Source organism: Lepisma saccharinum, chromosome 15 (assembly GCF_977018435.1).
Source record: "Lepisma saccharinum chromosome 15, izLepSacc3.1, whole genome shotgun sequence".
Taxonomy (NCBI): domain Eukaryota; kingdom Metazoa; phylum Arthropoda; class Insecta; order Zygentoma; family Lepismatidae; genus Lepisma; species Lepisma saccharinum.
In genome coordinates, this window is record NC_139243.1 from 15,101,911 (window position 1) to 15,115,477 (window position 13,567).

The 13,567-nt window shown below is 38.4% G+C and overlaps 1 protein-coding gene across 1 annotated transcript; it reads right to left on the minus strand.

Moving 5' to 3' along the window:
* Positions 1–332: 332 nt before the first annotated feature.
* LOC145999129 (uncharacterized) lies at positions 333–5,497 on the minus strand. The gene is made up of 3 exons (XM_083136064.1): positions 5,441–5,497; positions 5,017–5,074; positions 333–448 (listed from the first exon to the last, which is right to left on the minus strand). The coding sequence occupies exons 1-3, from the start codon at positions 5,495–5,497 to the stop codon at positions 333–335; spliced, it is 231 nt and encodes a 76-aa protein (XP_082992190.1).
* Positions 5,498–13,567: the final 8,070 nt, after the last annotated feature.

Sequence of the window (13,567 nt, forward strand, 5' to 3'; positions counted from 1 at the left end):
AATCTTCCGTGCCCGTCTTTATTCTTGGTTCATTTCTGACTCTGTTTCTTGTTGTTATTAGCACCTCGCTCTTTCCTGCACTGAATTTCATTCCTGCTCTTCTGATTTCCTCATTCCAACTATCAAGCTGTCTGTGTATTTCTTTTTCCCTGTTCCCCCTTATTACTAAGTCATCAGCAAACAACAGGGCCTTGATCTCTTCCTCTCCTATCTTATTCTCCACCTGTTCGTTAATTGCATCCATTGTAATTATGAAGAGCAGTGGTGAAAGAGCAGTTCCCTGTTTTAGTCCATTACCTATACTGAACCACTCTGGTTTCCCACTGCTGTTTTCACACAGACTTGTATGTGCTCTGCACTCTACACACTATCTCTTCCTCGACTCCTTTCTTTGTTAGAGGTTTCCAAATTTCTGTTCTGTCTATGCTATTGGATGCCTTTTCAACATCTAGAAATACCATAATCAAATCATTTCTATACTCATAGTGCCATTCCTGCATTTGCCTTATGGTGAATATCAGATCTACTGTTGATTTGCCTCTTCTAAATCCATACTGTTCCTCTCTCATGTTCAGCTCTGTTACTTCCCTTATTCTTTTTCTAATATTTTCTCATGCATCTTAGCTGAGTGGCACAAAAGTGTTATTCGTCCATAATTTAGACATTCCTTTCTGTCACCCTTCTTGAATATGGGAACTATTAGTCACTTTGTCCAATCTCTTGGCACTTCTCTCTCTTGCCGCACTGTTTTCAACACTCTGTACAGCCACTGCACACCAATCACTCCTGCTCCTAGTATCATTTCCACTGGCACTTCATCTACTCCAGATGCTCTACCTCTTTTCATTCTATTCAGACCTTCCTCCACTTCTTTCCATGTGAGATCAACTTTTTCCACCACCCATTTGTCCTCATCTGTTCACTTCCTCATCTATACAGTAAGGAAAAAAATATACATCTAATATGGGACTTCCCCTTCACAATATAGGTAGAATTAAACTACAACTATTGGCAAAAAAAATCTGCTCGTGCAGATCTTAGTTCAAAAGTGATAAAAGAGGAACTCTACTAGTTGGATATACAAGTGGCCATTCTAGGATCATGATAAAATTCAAGTATAATTCCCAGGTATTCAAGGCAAACTATCCAAAAATTCAAGGGTACAAGCAGATGCTCTATTTTAACATTATGTATTATCACTTTTCACCACCCACACACATGTTAACAAAATAAAGGGCCTGTGTGATTCTATTGTATCCAAAAATTCTAATTTAATGGAATGAAACGGTATGGTGTGTGTATATATACTATCTGATATATTCAATTTAAGGTTGGAGTTTACATTTGTCATTTCACATACTCAGACTTGTAATACATCTACAAACAGAAGTAATGAATGTTACGGAATATACTATTCTACGAAAAATTGTTAATTGTATAAGAATTTCAAACTCAAATTTACACAATCAACTTCATGATATCTTGCTATAATCTGCTCTCAGATAGATTGTTCTGGAAAGGGCAAAAACAAAGTAAACGTATGAGAGAGAATTCTGTTATATTTCAACGCAGCTTTCTTTTCTATTCTTCGTCGATAAAAATAAAAGTTAAACTGTGAAAACTTACCTCGGGGCATTTGTAAATGTATGAATTAATTTGAATTTATAATAGTTGCATTTTTTTATGTAGAATTCACACATTATTCCCCAATAATTCCCAGAATAAAATCTATGTTCAAAATTAAACAATTAAAAGGCTTCTCCTTGATGTGAAATCTAATATGCAAATAATATGTGGAACTCTATTGTGCGGGATTCAAAAGCGTTCTCATTGTGATGAATACTTACAACTGTGTTTCAACACCAATCTTTTGAAGAATTCACAATTAAATAAATAATACAGTCATTATATATATATATATATATATATATATATATATATATATATATATATATATATATATATATAGTGTTTTATTTAAAAAATCGGGATATTACATACATAGTGCAAAATAGAAAACAAAACATAATTTTAAGGTTTGCCAGCTCACATAGAAGCAGTGAAATTATATGCTGATTTCTCACGAATGGAAATTTTTGAAATGTATTACATGTTATAACTTACAGAATTCTTCAACATGCTTAAAACAATATATTCATTGTCATTCACTCAGAGTAACTCTAAAACAAACCCAAACTTGATCACAAATTCAGTGTGATTCAAAAGTATGGAACTAATCATATAATTTCTTCAGATATCTCTGTACATGAATGGAACCATGTGAAGTAACTGGAAGACAAATTGCTTCATCCCAGAGGTACGTTACAAAAACAATACATCATCTTGAATCAAACTTAATTTCTTCAAATAGAGATAGGGGGAAGTGATACATCAAAATCATGTGAAATTTTCTGGCAAAGAGAATGGTGAAATACATTTAACAATGTCTTTCATCATTTTCAATTTACTCAATGTTAAGGATAAAGACTGCCATTGTTATGTGCATGCTATTCATCAACGATTGTTCCTTGTTATGCAGTGAACCATGATGCCATTGATCAAAGAGCTCATTGACACTAGCTACATGTGATGGACAGAATGCAAGGAAAGTTGCAGATCTCTTCAACTGCAGACACACTGAGAGGTGGCCGGCCAATTGTTCATAGCACAATGGTGAAACTCGTCCAGAAATTGATGCAAAGAGAAAGTGTGTGCTCACTATGAAGCAGCAACCATGGTTTTGGCAATGCTTGTGAAAAACGTTGTGTAGGAATGTTGATATTGTTGATATTTAGATGCACATCTGGTAAAAAGTCAAAAGACGAAAATTAAATTCATCAATTTTAAGTTCAAACTAAGTGTTACAAGATTACAACACAATACTGTTGGATTTCGCATTATCTTTAGTTGTTTAAGAACATTTCTTTAAAAAAAAATGTGAAAATGCAAAAATTTGCATTTTATGCCAAATTCACATCATTTTGCTATCTCGGATGGGTGAAAAATGGTGTCCAAATATTTCTGCACATTCATAAACAGGAGTTTGCAGCAATTAACTTATTTCAGTGTTATCGCGTCAAGGTCCCTACTAATCGGAACTTACCTAGATGCCCCTCGTATAAATCAATACAGGAAAAGTGAAAATTTATCAGGACTGACAGAGAAATGTCGGTTACTGAAGAAAGTACACTTTTAGGATTGATTGATTCAAGTAATTATTATGTAAAAATATTTACCTATTTATTATTATTATTATATTTCAAATATTGAACATTAACTTCACTCAATGGTGGATTAACAATCATCTATCATGAATTAAAATGGACAGGGCAGTTTGGGGGGGGGGTGAATTGTAATGCGACTGTAGCAGAAAACTGAGGTTTGGAGCATGCATATGTCAAATTTTGTTAACGTTTACGAATGAAGATATCTGTTCCACTTTGTCGTGATATTATTCAATAGATATATCCCGATTCGCTGGATTCTTGACATGGAATAACAGTTCAATGTCAATGTAAACATGTGTTAAGCTGTATTATGTTAAGGGGATGAAAGAAAACTTTAGTATGCACTGCTACATTAAATATGGTAAAGTAAGCCAGAAGAGTAATACAATTCTAGCAGCATATTTGAAGTGGTGCAGCAGTGTAAGGTTCTATTGATGAATTTTATTTTTGTTGGATGTTGCATCCGACAAACATCGTAAACTACAAACATTGTTATTCTGGGACATCCAAGGAACATCGGATTAATAAGAGCGCAATGCATACGATTATTTTTGGATGTTGCATATGACAAATTTATTTATTTAAATATAATAGCATAAACTATTATTGCACATCATAATGTAACTTGCATATTTTTACTCAACAGCCTCCTAAAACGTGTCCGATTTTCAAAAATTTCTATTTTGTTTGATAAATTATTGAAGTGGCTGGGCATACTGTGGAACAGGGAACAAATGTCGAACTGCTATTACCGACATGCATAAAAACAAGTTTGTTCAATGAAATGTGGAACCACACCAGACAAACTCAGATATACAGTCAAATTGAACAATTAAAAGGTTTCTCTTTTGAATGAACATGAACATCTGCAATATGGGCAAAACCTTTGTTGCAAATTCAACAATTGAAAGGCTTCTCTCCAGTGTGACCCCTCACATGCACATTAAAAAGAACTTTACGGGTAAAACCTTTGTTGCAAATTGAACAATTGAAAGGCTTCTCTTTTGAGTGAATATTCATATGTACACTAAGATCTCCTTTACGGGCAAAATTTTTATTGCAAATTGAACAAATAAAAATTTTCTGTTTAGTGTGAACCCTCATATGCTCATTAAGATGAATTTACGGGCAAAATCTTTGTTGCAAATTAAACAATTGAAAGGCTTCTCTTTTGAATGAACATGAACATCTGCAATATGGGCAAAACCTTTGTTGCAAATTCAACAATTGAAAGGCTTCTCTCCAGTGTGACCCCTCACATGCACATTAAAAAGAACTTTACGGGTAAAACCTTTGTTGCAAATTGAACAATTGAAAGGCTTCTCTTTTGAGTGAATATTCATATGTACACTAAGATCTCCTTTACGGGCAAAAGCTTTGTTGCAAATTGAACAATTGAAAGGCTTCTCTTTTGAGTGAACACTCATATGTACAGTAAGATCTCGTTTACGGGCAAAATTTTTGTTGCAAATTGAACAATTAAAAGGCTTCACTTTAGTGTGAACCCTCATATGCTCATTAAGAAGAAATTTACGGGTAAAATCTTTGTTGCAAACAGAACAATTGAAAGGCTTCTCACCATTGTGAACCCTCCTCATATGCTCATTAAGATGACCTTTATGGGCAAAATCTTTGTTGCAAATTGAACAATTGAAAGGCTTCTCTCTGGTGTGACCCCTCATATGTATTATAAGATCTCCTTTACGAGCAAAATGTTTGTTGCAAATTGAACAATTGAAAGGCTTCTCTTTTAAGTGAACACTCATATGTACAGTAAGATCTCCTTTACGGGAAAAATTTTTGTTGCAAATTGAACAATTGAAAGGCTTCTCACCAGTGTGAACCCTCATATGCTCATTAAGATGACCTTTATGGGCAAAATCTTTGTTGCAAATTGAACAATTGAAAGGCTTCTCTCTGGTGTGACCCCTCATATGTATCATAAGATCTCCTTTACGGGCAAAATGTTTGTTGCAAATTGAACAATTGAAAGGCTTCTCTTTTGAGTGAACACTCATATGTACAGTAAGATCTCCTTTACGGGCAAAATTTTTGTTGCAAATTGAACAATTGAAAGGCTTCTCACCAGTGTGAACCCTCATATGCTCATTAAGATGACCTTTACAGGCAAAATCTTTGTTGCAAATTGAACAATTGAAAGGCTTCTCTCTGGTGTGACCCCTCATATGTATCCTAAAATCTCCTTTACGGGCAAAATCTTTGTTACAAATTGAACAATTGAAAGGCTTCTCTTTAGTGTGAACCCTCATATGCTCATTAAGATGATGTTTATGGGCAAAATCTTTGTTGCAAATTGAACAATTGAAAGGCTTCTCTTTAGTGTGAACCATCATATGATCATTAAGATGAAATTTACGGGCAAAATCTTTGTTGCAAATTGAACAATTGAAAGGCTTCTCTTTAGTGTGAACCATCATATGCCCATTAAGATTATGTTTACTGGCAAAATATTTATTGCAAATTGAACAATTGAAAAGCTTCTCCTTGATGCGAGCACTCATAACAATATTACGGTCAGCTTCATGGACAAAAACTTCCTTGGAAACTGAACAATTGAGAGGCATCTCTGGTGTATTAGCTGTGAAATGTCCTTTGTCAGAGAAAATTTTGTTACAGATGGAACCTATATATTGCTTGCTCCTGTTATTAGCCTTGGCACTTGCAATGTACACCTTTCTTGCAAGGGTATTTGGTGAAGGTTCAGCTTCAAAATTTTCTTCTCTACTGATACATTCTGTAACTTCTTTTGTCTGCTCTTGTTCTCTTAACATTCCTGCAGACATTAGTAAATCTGGAACTGACCATGGGACATCTTGTACCTGTTCTTCCACGTGGATCTTGATCAGGGAGCTGAAAAATATATGATATACATGTAGTTTCACTTTCTGAGTAAATAATGAGAATGACTGACATGTGCAAATCATTGAAAAGAAAGGAGTAGAATAAACTGTTGATGAAGATGTACTCATGAAAAGGTAAATACATGTATATTATTCCTTCAAGAATGAATAGTAACATTTATTTTTTACCATTTAGTCATAAAATATTAACATTTTTGCTGTAATTTTCATTAGGTTGGCCATAAAGCTTGGTGCATATCAATAGTGTGACAATATATAGTGATTCCCTCTCACAGTAACATTCATTCATTCTTCCTTTTCTTCCTCTTTCTGTTGCAGGGCAAACAAGAGTTACTACATCCACATCTACTTGTGACCAGAGATGCCCATTTGACTTATGGCTGTCACTGCACAGTGTCAAAGCTCAAGGTCAACCTCCAGCCTTACATGAACTCTGAACTCCATTTAGGCTTCATCTTCACTCTATGCTCAAGGTTGACCTCTGATCTTACATGACCTCACACTCATAAGTCCCTTGCAGGTTGGAGGCTGAACATTTCTAAGAGTAATTCATTCATAGTAGTCTGAATTGGGGGATGCCTCAAATATTTCAGAAAATGATTTAGGTGTTGTATTTGGATGTCATTTTCTGCTACACACAAATGCACTCCAATAAAATTTATTAGGCACAAATACAAGTTTCAGTTCACCCTTCTCTTTCTTAACAATGTTTTCAAGATTGTAATTCCTTGTAAAGATAGAAATTACAAATTGCATCTATAAATATTTTGTACATATTTACAGGTAAAATTTAAAAAAAAATCATTTTAAAAGGGAAAAATTCTCTTTAAAAATTCTGACAGTTGGAAAATAGAGCTTTACATATTTCAGGTTTTTTTTTTTCAACAGCCTGTACATGTTCCTTAATATTGGTTCCCACATCCCTGAGTTCAAAATTCTACTTAAAGTATTCTGATATTTAAAAAAAAAAATGTCACTAATATTAGTGTGACATATTTTTTTGGAAAAGTTCTTAGTTCAGTGAAAATAATTACACAGTGCAACAAATTTGAACTTTGTGTCTTGCCGCAAGATGAAAGAAGGTGTTCTTTACTAAATCAAATACGCTGATTATGAAAATGAAATCAGAATTGTTCCATCACGTACCAATTTTTCTGGAAAAGATATGATATTTCGTATAGTAAGCAATATATTGTAATTCATGAAAAACAAAGTAGCAACTTTCATGACACTTCGAAACGACTCCATTACCGTACGGGAGGAATCTGTAGCTGGATAAAACACAGATCATGGAACAAAAATTAATTGTTTGAGTTACAAAACATAAAAAAGGTACGAGAAAGCTGCAAAAGCTTGAAATGTATTTATAAGTTAGAAACATGTCCTGGAAATTTTCCGTTTGTGGGTTCATGTTGAAACTTCTTGTAGGAGTGTCCAGCAGTAATCTTCCAAAAGGTTTTGGTGACCATCTTCCCTTATATCGTCTTTCGATGCCAGCGATATCTTAGTGAAATTGCTCACCATGTTCGTCACTCACATCTCCAAGATTAGGCGGGGAAAAAATCGAAATGAGAATGCAAGAAATGTATTTTCAAAGACATGTTGCACCCCATAGCCTTGTAACAGTCCAGCATGTGTTCCGTCAGTTCCCTGTAATTTCCAGACCTGACGTTACCCAAGAAGGCAAGCCAAACTGCCTTCTCAGTATCTGTCAGCAACTCTTTAAAGCTTGTGCCATTCATCGAGTCACGAATCTGAGCACCAAATGAAGATACCTTGTTTAATTTTTGCAGTACTAATAGCAGGAAATTTGGACAGTAAAAATTTAAAACCCTGCCATCTTTGTCCATTGCTTTCACAAAATTCTTCATGAAGCTCAATTTCAGATGGCGCGGTGGTAACAGCACACAACACCGGGTCCATGCCAATTCTGCCTGTGACAATGGCTTTGATTGGATCTGTGATGTAGATGGCGTGTAATCAAGATCTTCGTGATCTATTGGTTGGTAACTACCATCGTCTGTTTCATCTTCCAGTGTCCATTCCGTTTGTGGTTTTGGAACTGGGAGAGAATCGGAATGTGGAATTGGGCACACTGCAGATTCCAAATTTGGATATGCAAGTGTGTGTTTTGATTTACTTGAGATTCCAGCTAGTTTCATTAAACAAAAGTAGCAATCTGTTATGTCTTCTCTAGGTTGCCTCCACAACTGTGGTACAACAAATGGCATAGATGGGTGGGTTCCATGCAACCAGCCTCTGAAATAGCAAGAGTAATGTGAGAAAGTTATGTGGTGCCCAACACTTACCCTCATCTACCTTTGATTCAAAATAGAACTCGTATGCCTTTTTCACAAGTGTCTTTGGGACATCGTCGTAAACTCATCACACACATAACAGAAAAGGGATTGGTAAAATAACACACTTCCTAGCCATCACTGAACACAAGAAACACGCCAACATGCACAAACAGTATTTTTCACGTTAGGGGTTTTGCAAGACGCACACTGCAGGAACAGACACTGAGTGATCCCACTAGCAACTGACTGATGCGAATAACTGCAACTCCATTATACCTTACTATACCCCAACCAAGTGGCTATCTATCCCTCCTCTCTCCACCTCCTCCTATATGCACTCTCGAGCCCTAGTAACGGGCATGGTGGATCAGGTTTCCTGGGGTTAGTGTAAAAAATTGGGTAAGTGTAACAACTCTTTTCATGAGATTTTGGCTAGTGCATGGGACCATGGTCACCCACCATCATGAGAAAATTGGGGAGCTATAAATGAGTAGCATAACCCAGTCATGGAGACCTGTAACAACGACTGGGGGTTTGTTGTGCTGACCACACAACATTCCGTAACTGGTTGGATTATCGCCCACGTATGCTGAGGCATGTGGGATTGAGGCAGGCAGTCATTAGGTAGGCCCTGAACCTTACGGGCTGTTGCACCACAAATTGAGAAAAAAAGCAACTGCATTCAACACAATTATTTCTTTTGTATAAAAAAGCCAAAATTAAATCATTTTTGAAGATATTATCAATGTACATTAATATTTTAATTTATTGTATGTTGCCTTTGAGAGTCTCATGTTAATAATAAAAGGTAAAAAAAAAGGTAAAGTGCTCCCCTGTGCATAGCACCACGCCATGAAGGCATATAGGGGGTGTGGGGGTAACGCCCCACACTTTCTTGATCCGGTCATGAGTGGGGGTGATGTGATCAGCATCATGCACCTGACCACCTTTACCCCCCCCCCCAGGGATTCCCCCAGGTACACATGTTATTCCACGCTGGGTGGGCGCCAGGGTCGCTTCCATCGTTAGAAAAGTTCCCGGATTTGAACCGGCCGGGGATCGAACCTGGGAACTACAGAACCTATTATCTAGTAAATATAAGTGCAAAGCAATTATTTTGAATATCCACACGGTTGGTTTATTTCTTATGCAAAATTAGTAAAGTGGCCAGTATCACATAGAGCAAAGTGTCCTTTTGGTAAATGTAGATGTAGATGTAACAAAGCTACAATTATGGAAGACTAGCTGTAGCTGTAGAGAAGCTACTTTTAAAGTGTAGCATGTGAATGTGAATGGTGAAACTAAATAGCCTTGGAATCTTGCAACTTTTTGGTGTGGGGATACTCAACTTTGAAATAAAGGAGTCGCTTGGTGGGGATTATTGCCTCTGTGATCTGTAAAAATTGTTCTTAATATGCCAAACAGTGACATATGGTAAATTTCCCAGTAAAAGCAGAGAAAGAAATTATGACATATACATCTACATATCTTGGGCCTCCCTGTGAAATGTTCCCAAAGGCCCCCCTCTACCTACATACCTTTATACCAGAGGCGTATATTCTGAGCTATCAAGGTTATCTGCAAAGCCCAGGCTCAGATGAGAAAAAATCAATCGGAAAATATGCACAAAATTGTTCATTTCAATAAGAAGATGATGGCGTTTCAGGAGTTGGCACACTTGTTTCTTACAAGTTGATACACTGATTCCTTACTAGCCGGCAATCTTGCCCGGGTTCTTCAAGCACGCAAGGAGTCCCGTGAGTTTAGGGCAGCAGTTTCCGTCAGTGTTGCGAACCTTCTTCACAGGAATGGGGAATTTTGGAGCGAGGAAAGGGGAAAGAGGTTGTTTATGATAGGAAATTTCTCCCTCTGAGCCAAGCACACCACTTGCAGACAATTAGGACAAAAGGGACACACCCCTGACCTCTTCAAAGGACAAGAGTAGATGCGGGGGTGAGGGGAGGTTGGGGAGTTTGCTGGCTGTTCGTTTATGGTTTATGCTTATGACCGCACCTAAAAATAACCGAACTGACAAAGGACAGTGCCAGCTGCCAGGTACTCTTGTTCTGTACTTCAAGTAGAATCGCGTTGGGTTCATTTCCTTGATGCGCAGAACTTTTTTTCTTCCAAGGCAAGTCGCTGTGTAGTGCGAGGAGTAAGTGCGTGTATTATATTTTTGTGAATGATAGGTGCTGTGTTGTGTAGTGAACTAAATGAATGACATAATCAACAAGCAATTTACTCGGCTTTCGTATGATTCATTGATTTGCTTTATTTTACTTCGCTTTCTGTGCTACTTTTGGCTAATTTGCGATGGGATGAGTGATGATGCGAGGAAATTGATGAATGGACACTCACAAACATCCATGCCCAGGCTTTGATTCCACCCAGGAAACTCTGGCATCGTACCACGTTGTGCTAACCACTCCACCACGGAGGCCTGTGGCTTACGTATGAGGATAAGCTTCAAATCCGATGTTGAATTTTCGTTTTTAGCCACTTTGTGCACAGAGAGGACTGGACCTAAATTTTAATGTGGGATCCGAACCACTATGTGCCTCCACCAGTTATCAAACTCTTCAAGGCGATGACATTGCCACTACACCAACGAGGAGTCCCCAAGCTACAACTCGTGAAGATATGTAGGTCTCAGGCACTCCAAAAGAAATATAGAAGGTAAGATGTTTGTTATATATTTTATTCTCGGGTCTAGGCCTACATAAAAAATTCACAATACTTCAAAATCCTGAGAAATCAACAAGAACCCCCCCCCCCAATCAAACTTTTTGTCCATTCTAACATTATGATAGAGTTAGATAGCCCAATTTTGTACCCAGTATACGCCACTGCTTTATACACACACACACGTGTGTGTGTATGTGTGTATGTGTGTGTGTGTGTGTGTGTTTAGTGTGGTTAGGTTGCTTGCTTTAAGTTAAAAAGTAAGCACATATTTCAAATTTAGAAACATGTGTAGAGTAACAAAAGTGTCATGTCAGTGGAACATTTCGCGGTGCACATTTTCGGAATCACTGGCCTAGAGGGTGATTCAAAAGTCCCTAAAAACCTCCTATAAAAAGTAAAGGAGTTAGACTGGGTCCAATTGGTCATGATAGAAATTGGTTAGGCTGAGAGGGACCACATTGGTGTGTTCCAAGCGGACGTCAGCTATATTGAATTTAACTAACAATATTTAAATGGGAAGGGTGTGATGTGATATAGGCCTATGTATATCATACCATTTTCTCACACCTGGAAAGTGACACATTTGTTACAGTCATGCATCGTGAATAAATATAGGTTGAAGAAACCTTCACCACTGCATTTCTCATGAAATTCTAGCCTGATTTGATTCTAGTCTTGTTGGCACGCGGGAAACCCGAGGTGGGTGATCTAAGGTCGAAATTTTTACAGCTTTGTCCCTGTATAAAGTGGCTCCAAGGCCCAGACTTAAATCAAATGGTGTCCCCCACCCACTGGGAGGGTAAAGGTGGCTGCAGCATGGTGCTGATCACATCACCTCCAAGATGGCCAACTTCGAAAATATGTGGGGCCCATATACCGTAAATGTGCCTTCGTGGCACGGTGCTATATACACAGGGAACTTCAACTTTACCATTACCTCTATATATTGTATTCGTTTCTGTACCCCTGAGTAACTATGTTTATTTTTTATACATGCATGTACAAACCCTCTACTATGTCTACCCCCTAAAGGCTTACTTGTCTCCGGGGCCCCCGCACTGCGGAATTTTGCAGCTTGTAGTTCCGGCACTGGACATACACTGCTGTTTGTAAAATTTGCAACACCCAGAAAGAATGGCCCGAATGAATCCAAACTCAGAGGATGTGTAGAACAGTGTACCAGCAATAAGTGATTAGAATTGCAGAGATGGCATTCACATAGGCCCAGCAGCACCCTCTCTAGTGTGACCGGAAAGGTCAATGTTATGCCAAGCCCAGTCAGTGAAGAGCAGTCAAACTAAGTGGAAACATAAAAGCAAGTGCCGGTATGCCTCGTCGACGAGGCACAATATCAGCATGCGAGTGAGTTTGAACAGGGCAGAATGATTGGTCTCCGGAAAGTGGGTTTGTCATACCATGACATTTCGGCTCGTACAGTGCATGCTGCTATGACAGTGATGCGTGTGTGGAACCAGTGGATAGAAAAGGGTTCTATGCAGTGACGGGCAGGTACTGAACCACGCAATGTGACCACAGGATGGGATGGCCGCAATCTTGTTCGCATGACTGTAATGGACCGTACATCATCGTCCACAGTGCTGGCTCGATGCTGGAGCACTGCAACGGCTGTGGTGCTGTCTCTGTCGACCGTTCTACGCCATCTGCTGCAGGCTGGACTGGTGGCACGCATGGCATTGCATCGACTTACATTGTCCAGAAACCCCAAACGCCTCAGACTGCAATGGGCATGTGAACTCAGTCGCTGGCATGCTGAGTGGCAAAATGTAGTGTTTTCAGACGAGTCCCACTTCAACTTGTCCTACAGTGATGGCCGAATACGTGTTAGATGCTACCGCGGTGAACGCAATCTGGCGGCCTGCATTGTTGAGCGGCTTAGCAGACAAACGCCAAGTGTGATGGTTTGGTGTGCCATTGGATACAACATGCGATCTCGCCTCATACGTATTGAAGGCAATCTGAACAGCAACCGCTACATCAGGGAGGTTTTAGAGCCCGAGGTACTGCCCCTCCTTCAGGCAACTCCACATGCCATATTTCAGCAGGGTAATGTCTAGGATATGGTTAGTTGGCAACTTCTTTGTCACAATTCTCCAGCAACCACTGTTGATTGTTTGTGGACTCGCGTGGAGGGAGATTCCCCAGGAACATTTCCAGGCCCTCTTTGATTCCATGCCACGGCGTGTAGAGGCTCTGTTTGCAGCACACCATAATGAATTCACAAGGTCAGAGATCATGTACAGTTCTGTAATCCTAATCATTTGTGTATTGGCATGTACCTGATCTGTGGTATAAAATTCATTTCAATCACATGTATCCATCTTGGTGTTACAATTTTCACAAACAGCAGTGTATATCTTTATTGCTAAAGTCAAGAAACAAAAGATTCCGAAAACAACATTATCTTTAGTATGCTTCAAACAGACAAGTACGGATCACCACTGGAACAAATGTT

Excerpts from the sequence above, each read along its gene's own strand:
- LOC145999129 (XM_083136064.1), bottom strand. The coding sequence starts at position 5,497 with ATGAGGGTTCACACTAAAGAGAAGCCTTTCAATTGTTCAATTTGTAAC. Across the intron at positions 5,075-5,440 it reads CAATTTGTAACAAAGATTTT|AGGGTTCACACTGGTGAGAA; the intron begins GCCCGTAAAGGA and ends AATGAGCATATG. Across the intron at positions 449-5,016 it reads TTGCAACAAAAATTTTTCCC|ATGTTGAAAAGGCATCCAAT; the intron begins GTAAAGGAGATC and ends TGGTATTTCTAG.